The sequence below is a fragment of the Serinus canaria genome, chromosome 2 (genome assembly GCF_022539315.1).
Source record: "Serinus canaria isolate serCan28SL12 chromosome 2, serCan2020, whole genome shotgun sequence".
NCBI lineage: Eukaryota > Metazoa > Chordata > Aves > Passeriformes > Fringillidae > Serinus > Serinus canaria.
Genome location: NC_066315.1, coordinates 150,824,625 through 150,837,744, shown reverse-complemented (window position 1 = coordinate 150,837,744; position 13,120 = coordinate 150,824,625). Strand labels below are relative to the sequence as shown.

General features: G+C 53.0%; 1 protein-coding gene across 50 annotated transcripts in view; it reads right to left on the bottom strand.

Moving 5' to 3' along the window:
* ARHGAP39 (Rho GTPase activating protein 39) overlaps positions 1–13,120 on the bottom strand; it is a 75,893-nt gene that overhangs the window by 22,089 nt on the left and 40,684 nt on the right. For all 50 annotated transcript variants that reach the window (XR_007776653.1, XR_007776658.1, XR_007776655.1 and 47 more), the window contains exons 4-5: positions 5,909–7,310; positions 616–1,177 (exon numbers count right to left, since the gene is read on the bottom strand). Coding sequence is in view for 1 of the 50 variants with exons in the window: in XM_050970326.1 (XP_050826283.1) it covers positions 616–1,177; positions 5,909–7,310 (1,964 nt within the window). In the remaining 49 variants the exon portion in view is untranslated. The remainder of the gene's footprint in view (positions 1–615; positions 1,178–5,908; positions 7,311–13,120) is intronic.

Genomic DNA, 13,120 nt, shown 5'->3' with positions numbered 1-13,120 from the left:
AGGAGTGGAGGTGACACTGGTCCCACAAAGCTGTCCAAGGTCATTTCCTCTTGGATCTCCCGCTGGAGAAGGGTGGGAAAGGTCCCACGGTTGCACCTCCAGGAGATGTTCTGGATGTTCTGGATGAGTTCCTCATCCACCTTTCCATGAGGAGACTCAGCCAAGAGGACAGGAACCAAATCAATGGGTTGGGACATGGAGTCATGGAATGGTTTGGGTTGGCAGGGACCCCTGAAGGTTGGGTTGGATGGAACTTCTGGGAATGGGAGGAGTTCCAGGAGCAGAGATGAGGCTGATCCCGCAGCAAAGGTGTCAAAGCTCATTTCCTGTTGGATTCTGGGAAGGAGAAGGGTGGGAAAGGCGCCACGGGTGCACCTCCAGGAGATGTTCTGGATGAGTTCCTCATCCACCTTTCCATGAGGAGACTCAGCCAAGAGGACAGGAACCAAACCAATGGAATCATGGAATGGTTTGGGCTGGAGGGGACCACAAAGATCATCCAGGGACACTTTCCACTATCCCAGGTCGCTCCAATCCCCATCCAACCTGGCCTGGAAACACTCCTGTCCATCGAGGACAACCACAGAAGCCACCGGGCCGCGGTTCCTCACTTACCTTTGGTGTCATTCACCGGATCCATGTGCCGGTAAATGTATCCTTCAAGGTAGGAATGGAATTTGGGAGTGGGTGGGAAAAAGGCCAAACAAATGGCCATGAGCTCCCAGCCGCGGGCCAGGCTCTCGTAACGGAAGTTCTCGGTGGTCTGCCGGCACAGCTGGATGTAGAGCTCGTCTCGCAGCCCCTGCATGCTCCAACCTTTGGTGGCGATCTCCAAGGCCACGTTGAGCTGGTCCGTCTTGGCCCGCCGGTCGCCCATGTACATCTGGATGAGCTTGAAGATCTCGCACGCCTCCTTCTTGACGTTGCGGTCGTTGGTCATGATCATGGGTTTCTTGATGGATTCGCTGCTCCAGGCCAGCATGTTGGCGATGGAGACCTTGCGGCGGAAGAGCCCTTGGGTGTGCTTGTTGAAGTGCTTGGAGGCCCAGTTCTCAATGTCCGTCTCCGAGGAGGGCTTGCGCAGGTTGAAGGTGGGGAAGACGCAGCTGGCGCTCGGCATCATGTTCCGCGTCTGCCGGCTGCTCTCGAACTGCGCGCAGGCGCCGAGGTCCTCGGACTGCGGGACAACAGGGGGGACAGGTCAGCGGTGCTGGGGGATGGGAGTGCTGATGGAAGGATTGATTGATCGATTGATTGATCGATCGATCGATCGAACAACAGATCAAAGAACCGACCAGCCAATAAACCAATCAACCAATGGCTCAATCAGTCAACCAACCAACCAATAGATCAATCAATAAGCCAATCAACAATGGGAGTGCTGATGGAATGATTGATCAATTGACTGATTGATTGATTGATTGATTGATCAAGCAACAGATCAAAAAACCAATGAGCCAAAAAAACCAATGAACCAATCAACCAGTGGCTCAATCAATCAATCAACCAACCAATAGATCAATCAACCAACCAACCAACCAACAAACCAACCAGTAAACCGACCAGCCAATAAACCTATGAACTAATCAACCAATGGCTCAATCAATCAACCAACCAACCAATAGATCAATCAACAAACCAATCAACCATAGGAGTGCTGATGGAATGATTAATTGATTGATTGATTGATCGAGCAACAGATCAAAACACCGACCAGCCAATAAAACAATGAACCAACCAACCAATGGCTCAATCAATCAATCATTCAATCAACCAATCAGCAAACTAACTGACCAGCCAACAAACAAATGAACCAATCAATCAAACAATGAACCAGCCAACCACCAAAAAACCAATCAATCAATCAATCAATCAATCAACCCATCAATCATCCAAACAATAAATCAGCCAACAAGCTGATCAATCAACCGACTGACAAGTGGAGACACCAACAGAGAAACCAACCAACCAACCTACAACCAACCAACCAACCAACCAACCAACCAACCAACTAATGAAATGATCTGACAAAGCAATTAATCAACCAACCAACAAACCAATCAATCAGCCAAGCAACCAACAAACCAACCAACCAGCCAACCAATAAACCAATCAACCAGTCAACCAATGAACCAACCAAACAACCAACCAATTAATTGATCTGACAAACCAATCAACAAATCAATCAACCAATCAACCAACAAACCAATCAACCAACAAATCAACCAACCAACCAACAAACCAATCAACCAATCAACCAACCAATCAACCAACAAACCAATCAACCAGTCAACCAATCAACCAACCAACCAATCAACCAACCAACCAACCAATTAATTGATCTGAGAAACCAATCAACCAATCAATCAACCAACAAACCAACCAACCAACCAACCAACCGACCAACCAAAAAACCAACCAACCAACCAACCAGTCAACCAACCAACCAACCATCCAACCAACCAGTCAACCAATGAACCAAGCAAACAACCAACAAACCAATCAACCAACCAACCAACCAACCAACCAACCAACCAACCAACCAACCAACCAACCAACCAACCAACCAACCAACCTATCAACCAACCAACCAACCAACCGTTGCAGCATTCAGAGGTCTTCCCACAAGCCTCGTCCTCTCCAAGGATCTTCTCCTCGATGCCATCATGGCCAGGTGGAGCTGACCCAGTGCCAGCAGCCCAGGGGGGGCTGTGGCACTGACTGGCATCAGGAGGGAGGGAGGGGACTGGTGGGGACACGTGACAGGCTGGGCTCTCTCCACACTTGGACAGAAGGAGTTGGTGGCAAGGTGGGGAAAACAAAGGGGGAGTGGCTTTGGGTCCCACCCGTCCTTTGGGGACACTGGGGACACAGCCACCCTGAACAGCCCCCCAGGAAACCCCCTCTACCCAAAATCACCGTCCAGGGTGGTTCTTCAGTGGCCACAGGAGGAGGCTGGTGGCTCCTCCAAGCCGTGAGCAACATGGATGGTCCTTCTGAATGTCCTGAGGGACAGGAGATGCTCAGATTTGACCTCTGCAGAGCAACCAGCTGGGAAGGACCCAGAGGACCCCTGTGGACCAGTGTCCTCCTCCTCCTGGAACCAGCACAGCTTGTGGATGTCACCTCAGGAGGTGGAGGGACACCCCAAGAGCTGGTGTCCCCAACAAGGGACAACTGGGATGGACAATTGGACAATTCTGTGGTCCTGCAGCCAGCCAAGGTGGCTTCATCATCTCTTCTGCAGCATCCAGGCCAGCACCACCTGGGACATGACCCATGGCAGGGAAGGACATGTCACACCATCCAGAGGTGACACCGCTGTCCCCACCTCGTGTGGAGGAGCCGTGTTGGTGGCCCTGAGCAGAGTCTGTGGGCAAGGTGACTCCAGTGCTGCCACGGACTCGGGGTTGGGCTTCAGGTGAGGAACAGAAGGTGGAAAGACCCAGGAGGTGGAAAATCCAGGAGGGGACAAGGAAGCCACCCAGAGAGCCACCAGAGCTGCTGGCAGGTGACCGAGCTTCTACTTCTTCAAACAAGTCGAGTTTCTTTCCTCTCCAGCATCTCGTCCTGATCCAATGTCGAGATCTTTCCATGGACATCGCTCCACTCCCATCGTGGCCACGGTGATGATGGCAGGGACATGGGATGGGGACCCTTCATCCCTCAAGGGACCCAGCCCTGCTGTCCCTGTGGAGGCCACCTCACCCCAGAGGTCTTTCTGTGTCCTCCAACGTGGTCAACTGAAGGCCCACAGGGTTTCCTGGGTGGTGCAGGAGATGCTCGAAGGTCTCTCATTCTTCAGCTGCTGGGGACGTGGCTCTTCCCAAAACCGCTCCATGGGCTGGACCAGAGCCACCAAGAACACTCGGGGAGAAGGAAAGGACCACATTGGTTGAGGACATCAACCTTCTCCAGCCAAGGAGAGCGTTGTCAGTCCAGGGAGCGACACCGGAAGCGAAATGTGATGGATCCTCTGCTGCCAGAGCCAATACGAAATTAACTTCAGCCCTAATTAGCTCTAATTAGCACCTAAATGAACTTGGGGGATGCGCTGGCCTATGAGAAGGGGATAAACCATCGGGTGTCGGCTGCAAATGGCCGTGACCTCCTGCCTGTCCCATGGGGTGACCATGGAGCCACCTCGGGAATTAGGGAATCCTCAAGGAGCCACATGGATGGGGCTGGGATGCGCCTCCCTGTGGGGACACTCCACTGGTGACAACCACAGCCATGACCATGGAAGGGGTTGGGTTGGAAGGGATCTTCAAGATCATCCTGTTCCAATGCCCAGGGACACCTTCCACGATCCGAGGTTGCTCCAAGTTCTGTCCAGCCTGGCCTTGGACACTTCCAGGGATGGGGTAGCCACAGCTCCTCTGGGAAACCTGTGCCAGTGTCCCACCACCCTGGTGTCCCTGAGGTCGAGGATGACAGATGGGACCACCAGGACAGAAACCTCTCGGGAGTGGAGAAGATTCCCACCACATCCCAAGCTCTGAGAAGGAGGCGTGGGATCACCAATGGTGGCAGCTTTTTCTCCTGGTGTGAAGATCCAAAGCGGTTCTGGAGCTCTCCAGTTTTGGGTTTGGATCTCCTTGTGCAGCACGGAGTCCTTGTGCTTCCGGAATCTTCTTCTGCTGCCTTTGGTCTCTCCACCGACTTCATTACACATTTCCATGGACAACAAAGGAATTTTCCAGATGATTTGCTGTTTCCCGGGTCCACGTCCAGGGTCTCCTTCCTGCTGACATCAAATTCCATCTTCCAGAAAGTTTTCCAGGTGGCATCATCAGGGTTTTTTTGGAAGCCCTGAAAGCCTTTTTCTAGAGGGGAAGGCACTGATGGAGGACATCCAGAAGCTGATGGAGGATATCCAAAAACCAGAGAAACATCTGATGGGATGGAATCTGGGGATGCAACAGCTCCAGCAATTCCAGGTCAGAGCCTCAGGGTCTCCTCTGGAATGGCAGATGGGGCTGGAGGGATCTCCAGTGAGGGAACAGGCAGCGCACAACCCTGGGAAACAAATTCTGGAAAACTGGTGGCTCTTTCATCTCGAGGTTCTGAGGGACCAACTTGGTAAGCACCAACTCTGAAGGACCACCTTGGCAAGGACCAACTCTGAAGGACCACCTTGTTAAGGACCAACTCTGAATGACAACCTTGGCAAGGACCAACCTGTTTGAGGGACCACCTTGGCAGGGACCAACTTCTTTGAGGGACCCCCTTGCTAAGGACCAAAATCTTTGAAGGACTGCCTTGACAAGGACCAACTTCTTTGAGGGACCCCCTTGCTAAGGACCAACATCTTTGAGGGACCACCTTGCTAAGGACCAATTTTGAGGGATCACCTCAGTAAAGACCAACTTTTTGAGGGATCACCTTGCTAAGGACCACCTTGGCTAGGACAAACATCTTTGAAGGACCACCTTGGCAAGGACCAACATCTTTGAGGGATAACTTTGGCAAGGACCAAAATCTTTGAGGGACCACCTTGCTAAGGACCAATTTTGAGGGACCACCTCAGTAAAGACCAACTTCTTTGAGGGACCAACTTGGTAATGACCAGCTTCTTTGAGGGACCACCTTGGTAAGGACTGACTTTAAAGGGCCACCTTGGTAAGGACCAGCTTTGAGGCAAGGACCAATTTCCCTGAGGGATCAGCCAGGAATGGGCACTCAGGAACCTCCTGGGAGCTGCGTGGATCCAGGACCTGCCCCACACCGAGGTAGGAGAAGCCACGGCACAGAGCTGAGGCCACCATGGCACAGAGATCCCCGTGCCCAATCCTGGATCACCCCAGGCACCATCTCACTGGATCCACACTGGAGGAGAAAGACCTTCAACCAGGATCGGCCACGTGGTGACGACCCCCAAACCCCAGAACCTTCCCGAGGGTGTTACCTGAGATGGATGCAGGTATGGCTCGGGGGAGGCCAGGTTGGTCTGCACGGAGACGCTCTTCTCCAGCAGGATCTGGGGGAAGCCCAGCTTCTCAAAGGTGTTCCTCTTCCAGTGCTTGTTCTCCTGCTGCGCCAACGCCTCGTCCTCGCTGAAGGCTCGCACCACCGGGCCCGGCATGGGCAGCGGGAGGGCTCCGTCGCTCTCGTAGCCCGAACCGTCCTTTTGGGAATCCCAGCTGCTCCTCTGCTTCATGTGGTAGTGGGCCTGCTGCGCTTCCCACGCCAGGCGCGCCTGCGCCAGGAACGGCTCCGGGAAGCCCCGCGCCGCCTCCGCCTCGGCCGCCTTGCTCTCCGTCCGGTTCATCGGCGATCTGTTGGGCCCCGGCGTGGCTCGCTCCTCACCCAGCTCGCCCAAGGCCTCCCGCTCCCCTGAGCCGTCCGTGGAGGAGGCGTTGGCGTCGTGGTTCGCCGAAGGCTTCCGGCTTTTCCTCTTCCTGGTGGAGGGCGAGTAACCGGTGGAGGACAAGGTGTCCTGCTGGCTGGACCATGACATGGAGTCCTCGCCCTGGGCCACCTGGGCCCCCGTGGGGCCGGGGCAGAAGTCGGGTCCCTCCATGCTGCTGTAGTCGCCCGATTTGATCTCCAGGCGTTGGTCCCGCACCAGGCAGGGGCTGTGCTGCAGCGAGTAGGAGCCGCCGATGGGGTTGGGGGAATATTTGTGCCTCAAGCCCGTCTTCATCTTGGGGCTGGAGCCCGACTGCTCCACGTAGACCAACTGCCGGACGTACTCCTTGCCGGCCGGGCTGTATTCCAGGCTCATGAAGCGGTCGGGACACTTCTGCTTGGTAAGCACCAACTGCTGGTAGGGCGAGTTGGAGCCTTGCTTGGGCGACTGAAGGAAAGGGTGAGGCTTCCGGATGGGCGATTTCTGCGGCGACCCGGCCTTGTAGCTGCCGCTGGCTTCGTACTGCATGTCCACGGGCGGCTCGTCGTAGATGGGAGCCTGGTATTCCATGGGGGGCTCCTCGTAGAGCGGGGGCTCGTAGGCGTAGCGGGGCGACGAGGGCTGGGATTCGCTGGAATGTTTGCGGTGCTGGGCTTGGAGCGGCGAGCAGAAGGAATCGCCCCGGCCCAGTAGCGGCGAGCAGCTGCCCACGTGCTCGGCCCTCTTCAGGAAGGGCGACTGCTTCCTCTCCGGGAAGAAGACGGAGTTGTCGGCGTCCGAGGAGAAGGTTTGGAGGTTGGGCGACTGTTGGCCGCCCGAGGGCCGGCGGGAGCGGGAGCCCGGTTGGTTTTCCGGGGCGTAGCCGTTGCCTTGGTGGAGGAGGAAGCTGGGCTCCCGATCCGTCACCTTGATCAGCATCCGCTCCTTGGTGCCGGCGTTCCATCGGAGGGATGAGGTCCTGCGGGGAGAAACATCACGGTGAGGGGTCAGAATTCCACCAAAATTTGGGATTGTTGGTCCCAAACTTCCCAAATCACCGCAGAGCCTGGAGGATGGATATTCCCAAGCACCTGAGAGATGGAGATGGGAGGGATTGGATGGGGTGGGATCTTGGACAAGGCATGGAGGGACAGGACACAGGGAATGTCTTCTCTTCCAGAGGGCAGGATTGGATGGGATAACGGGAAGGCATTCTCGGCTGTGAGGGTGGTGAGGCTCTGGAATGGAATTCCAAGAAAAGCTGTGGCTGCCCCTGGATCCCTGGAAGTGTCTAAGGCCAGGTTGGACAGGGATTGGAGCAACCCGGGATAGTGGATGATGTCCCTGCCCTTGGGATTGGATATTGGGAAGAAATTCTCCCGTGAGGAATTCTTCCCTGGCACTGTGGATTTTCATCTCCTCTCTCCCTGTTCCAAGCCCTTGGGACACTCAGGAGGAAGAGCAAAGATGGATTTTACGGAGCTGCCCGGCTCACAGGAGGGACCCGAGCTGGAATTTGCTGTTCCCGAGGCACAGGGAAGCACATCCTGTCACCAATCCCACGCTGGAACAGAAGATGCCGGCGGCACCGTCTGCTCTCCCAGTTCTCTTTATTCCCAACCATTTGTCCCTTCTGTCCCCCAGGAAAAGGTGGAGTGAGTTCAGTCGCTGAGCTTTGAGGGAAAAATTCCCACAAAAAGCCAGAAACAATTCCCTGCAGGAGGCTCCGCAGTCTCTCCTTGTTTGTCCACGACTTTGTCCTCGCTCCAAGGGATTTGGGAACAATTTATTCCTTCCTTTTCCACCTTTGGAAGCGGCTTTGGAGCTCCTGGGGACTTGAGCCTCCTGCCAACTTCTTGCTGTCGGAAAACCTGGATGAGTTTGGGTTTCTCTGCCTTGGTTGGATGGATCTCAGCCCCTCATGGAGCCCTTCCAGACCCTCAAAATTCCATCCACGACCACAAAATCATGGATTCATGGAATGGTTTGGGCTCATCCAGTTCCTGGTTCAGCTACCACTACCCCAGGTTGCTCCAAGCCCCTTCCCACCTTGCTCTGCTCCTGAAAAATCTGTTATTCCTGCTCAAACCACACACAAAAATCTTGGATGGCTCCGTGTTTCTTCTGGAGATATTTAATCCTCACGAATCACCTGATTTTTACACACAGATCCCAAAAATCGTGAGGAAAAGAAAACAGAAGATCCACAGCGGATTCCCAGTGGAACTGGACTGGAATTCTCAGGGAATCTGTGGCTGCCCCATCCCTGGAAGTGTCCAAGGCCAGGTTGGACAGGGCATGGAGCAACCCAGGATAGTGGAAGACGTCCCTGCCTATGGAAAAGGGTTGGAATGAGACAATCCCGAAGTTCCCTGCGGAAATCCACCTTTCCACATTTTCCCCACGCCCAAATCCCTCCTAAATCCAGGTGTTTTCACTCAAACCAGGTGCAACCACCGCTTAATTCCCAGCTTTGCAGCTGGCATTAATATCCCAGCCCGCGGCATCTGGCAGCGGCGGATCCGAAGGAAAATCCCCAGCGGAGCAGCGGCGCTTCCGTCCAATCGCCTCGTCCGGGCCGAGTTCTCAATCCCAAATATTAAATACCGGGAAGCAATATTCCAGAAAGCTCCGTGGATTATGGTTAGTGCCCCCCCACTCCGAGCTAGGGAATAAATGGAATTTTCTGCCGGCAAAAGGAATCCCAAAAAGGCAATTTTGGGGCTGAAATCGCTGCCCACGAGCGGTGCGACCGCTCCAAGAAATTCAAGGGATGCTGGCACGGGGCATCCGGCAGAAATTCCAAGTATTCCTGTTATTTCTGCCTTGGCACCGGGATCTCCCTGCTGTTTTCTCCACGCAGGGAAGATTTTTTCCTACTCCGTACATTTCCATGACAAAACCGCTTCCCAAATCCCTCCTCATCTCCCATCCAAGAAATCCATTTCTTTGGAAATTTGTGTGATTCCCACATAATTCCCATCTGGTTTAAGGCAGGATTTTTCCATGTTCTCCTAAATTTCTTTCCCTGCTCCAACACCTCCTCCTCAATCTTCTTCCAACCACTGGGAAGTCAAGGATGGAGGGGGGAGGAGAAACCTGGATCCCTCATCCGTGTATTCCTTTGCTTCCCGTTGTTTTTTCTGGAGAGACCCCACACCTGCAGGTAATTCCCCCCTCATTTGCATATCATTATTCATTCCAGCAAGAATTACGACCATGCACAGCTTAAAATTCTTTAAAATCCCACGAAAACAAGCAAAATTATGGATTCTTTCACATTCCTGATGCTTTTAAGGGAGCCCAGGGGAGGCCCCACCCCACCAAGGTGGGACTGAGGGAATAAATCACAGCCGGGTTTAAGCAGAATTATTTTTAAATAATTCCATTATTTTAAACCCAAATTATTTGGGTTTTTATGGAACGAGAGGTTTTAAAAACAAGAATATTTCCAAAACCGACCCAAACCACGCATTTTTCCAAGATTTCTTCCCCTGCCCTGGAGTTATTCAGACTTTGCAGGTGAAGATTAAAATTTAGAGCTGGGATTAAGTGGATTTTCCCCTTCCTGGGGAAAAAAACCCCCAGATTTGAATAATTCAAATATTGGAACGCAGCAGGATTCTCCAGGAAAAGCAAAAAAGATCCCTGGGCACCCCCCCACCATCCCAGCTCCTTGTGCCACCCCAAATTCCCAAAATCCCAAATTCCCAAAATCCCAAATTTCCAAAATCCCAAATTCCCCCCCGTGCCCTTGCTCTTCCTCACCTTCCTCGCCCGGCCGAGGGATTTGGGAGCATCTCCTCCCTCCGCCTTCCACCTGAGCTTAAAATTCCCTTTTCCAGGGCTAAACTGGGATGGGAATGAGGGAAGCAGCCCGGCCCCTCTTCCCTCCCAGCTGGGCACCGCCTGCTCCGAGCGCATCCCGCTGGGAACTCCGGGGTCAGGGATGAGCCGGCGGCGGAAAAAACCCTCCCTGTGCCTGGCACGGTGCCCGGCGCCGCTCCGGCTGCACAAAAATCTCCGGGAAAAAAAGCAGGGAAAGGTGAGCAGCAGAGCCTGAAGACGTCCAGGCTTCCACCTGAAGCCTCCTGTGATCCATCTGAAATTTTCCAGCTGGGAAAATGTCCTCAGGACAGGAATCCAGCCTCTATAATCATGCAAAAAACTTGTATTTTATGGTAATTTGTGATTAAATTAAGCTGGATGATGATGAAATTCCGAAATCCTCCATCCTTGAGGTTTTGCTGTTCTTCACCTGCCAGTTGTGCTGTTCCCAAAAATCGACATGGAATTCTGTGGAATTCCGTATATGTAAATATCCCAGGGCTTGGGCTGGAATTTTAAATTCTACATTTTAAAATTTCAAATGGTAAATTCCTGCTCAAGCCCTCGATTCTCAGTTTCGGTGGGATTTGGAGTTTTCGCAGCCCCACCACGGCCTCTCCAACCCCTCTTCCACACTTCCAATCCCTTTTCCCATCTTTTGGAAGCGTCACTTCCTCCTTGGAGAGTTCATTTTTTTAGCCAATTTTGATTGGCTGAAGGTGATTCCCAGAAAAACCAGAGGGAGCGAGGAGAAATTTGCATAATTTGGGCAATAAAATGGATATTTGGGGAGAAGGTGAGCGCCAGGATTGAACTTTTCCAGGATGATTTGATGGACACAACACCATCCATGGGATATCCAGGAAGAGGAAAATCCGGTTTGGTCTTTCTGGGGGAATTTTGGAGCAACGGGAATGTCGAAACCCAAAGTTCTCTTGACATCAAATCTTGGTTTGGTGGATGTCCATGACCTCCCGAAGCTCCTCCGCACACAATTCCGTTCTCAAAATATTCCCAAAGGATTACACTCATCAAAATACCATTAAAAAAAAAAAAAAAAAATTTAAAAAATTCCTCTCATTTTCCCAAAACTCTCAGGGATTGTCCAATCCCTGTCTCCGGATGGCGCTATGGGATCACTTTTAGCTCCAAGCCCTCAACACCAAAGCTCTCCGTGAAACATCTCCGAGGTTCTGCTGCTCCGGTGCCATCGGGCACTAATTAACATCCGCGTGAATTAATCAAGACCAGAGGGAGATAACGGCCCCTCCCATCCCTCACCATCCCATTCCCAGTTTTTTCCAGGAGGATGAATTTTTGCCGTTTTCCGGCAGCTGTTTGGGTGGGACGGTCAGGTCGGGACCTTGGTGGCCACGGATCCATAACCAAAGGATTTTATGGGATGCAGGTGAGGAGGAAACACCGAAATGAACTTGGATGATCGCTCCTGACGAGTCCCTTGGCTGAAGGTCAGCTTGGGGTGACCTTCCCCACCCCCATCTTTGTCCTCTTGGTTTGGGACATCCATGATGGCCTGGGGGGGATTCCAGGGAGCTCCTCCGGGATCAATCCCATCAGGAACCCACCAGGAGGAAGCACAAGACCAAAACAACCGAGCCGGGCACGGACGACACGGATGCCAAATCCCCCAGTTAAAGCAATCCCCCGAAAATAGCTCAGCTCCCAAAATCCCAAATGTCACCGAAAACAAGAGATCTTTCCAGATTGGAGAGGGAGGAGGGAATGCTGGGAAAGGAGCACAGAAGAGCTTTTGTGGTTCTGAGGAATCAGCCGGGAAGAACAAAGAGACCAGAAGTGACATTTCCCGAAATAGCCGATCAATAGGGAATCTGCTCCCGCTGGCTCCGGCAGCGCCACAAAGAGTTCCAAAAATGGGGAATTTTTTTTTAGCTCTCGTCTGTTCCGAGTGGATTTCGCATCCCCCACCGAAGCTTTTCCTCCTCTTGGTGTCTCCAGCTTGATGGGACACAGGGAATGGCTTCCCACTTCCAGAGGGCAGGGCTGGGGGGGATTTTGGGAAGGAATTCTTCCCTGAGAGGGGCTGGAATGGAATTCCCAGAAAAGCTGTGGCTGCTCCATCCTGGATGTGTCCAAGGCCAGGTTGGATGAGGCTTGGGCAGAAAGCCCAGCCCAGGAGGTCCCACCACTGTGATACCACCAAGAGCAACCATCAACCCTCATCCTTTTTTTTTCCAAAAGATGGGATTTTCACCTCATGGCTCCCCAGGGAATCGCTGGTGTCAGTTCTGCTCCTCTTCCTCGCTTCCAAGGGAACCAAGGAAAGGATTGACCTCTGAAAATCAGGAATGGTCACATTTATGAACTCGTGGCTGGAATCGCGCTCGATATCCGGTGTGGTGGTTCCTCACCTCCTTCCTGGGTCTCTCCAAAGCTCCTGCAAGTCCCATCCTGAATTTTGGGGCTGGATTTGCGCAACTCTGCCAAATTACGGCCACTCCCTGAATCCAAGTGGCACTAGGACAACAAATCCACATGGAGAAGGGCAGGACATGGCCAGGGCAGGATTTGGACGCTGAAGATTCCCATGGCTGGAGATGAATCCAGCAACCCCCAAGAAGGCCAAGAGGTGAAAACAGCTGGAAAATTACAAATTTTTGGCAAATTACGGCTGTCTCCCAAAACAGAGGTGGCCCCATGACCACGACCACCTCCCAAACCCCGGCAGACACCAACCCACCTCCGAAACCACCTCAGGTGCCTCCACGGGAGGTTCTGTGGAGCTCCGAAAGGTGGTGCCAGGATTTTTGGGAGCCAGCCCCAATTCTCCCTCCTCTTTTCCCCGATTTCTTGGCTGTGAAGTGATTCCTGTTGACCACAAGAAGACTGAAGACCTCTTCCAACATTCCTGGACTTGGAGGTCCAGGAGAAACGGAGGAAGACCAAAGCCAAGGATCCCGTGCAGGTGAAGCAGCCACCATC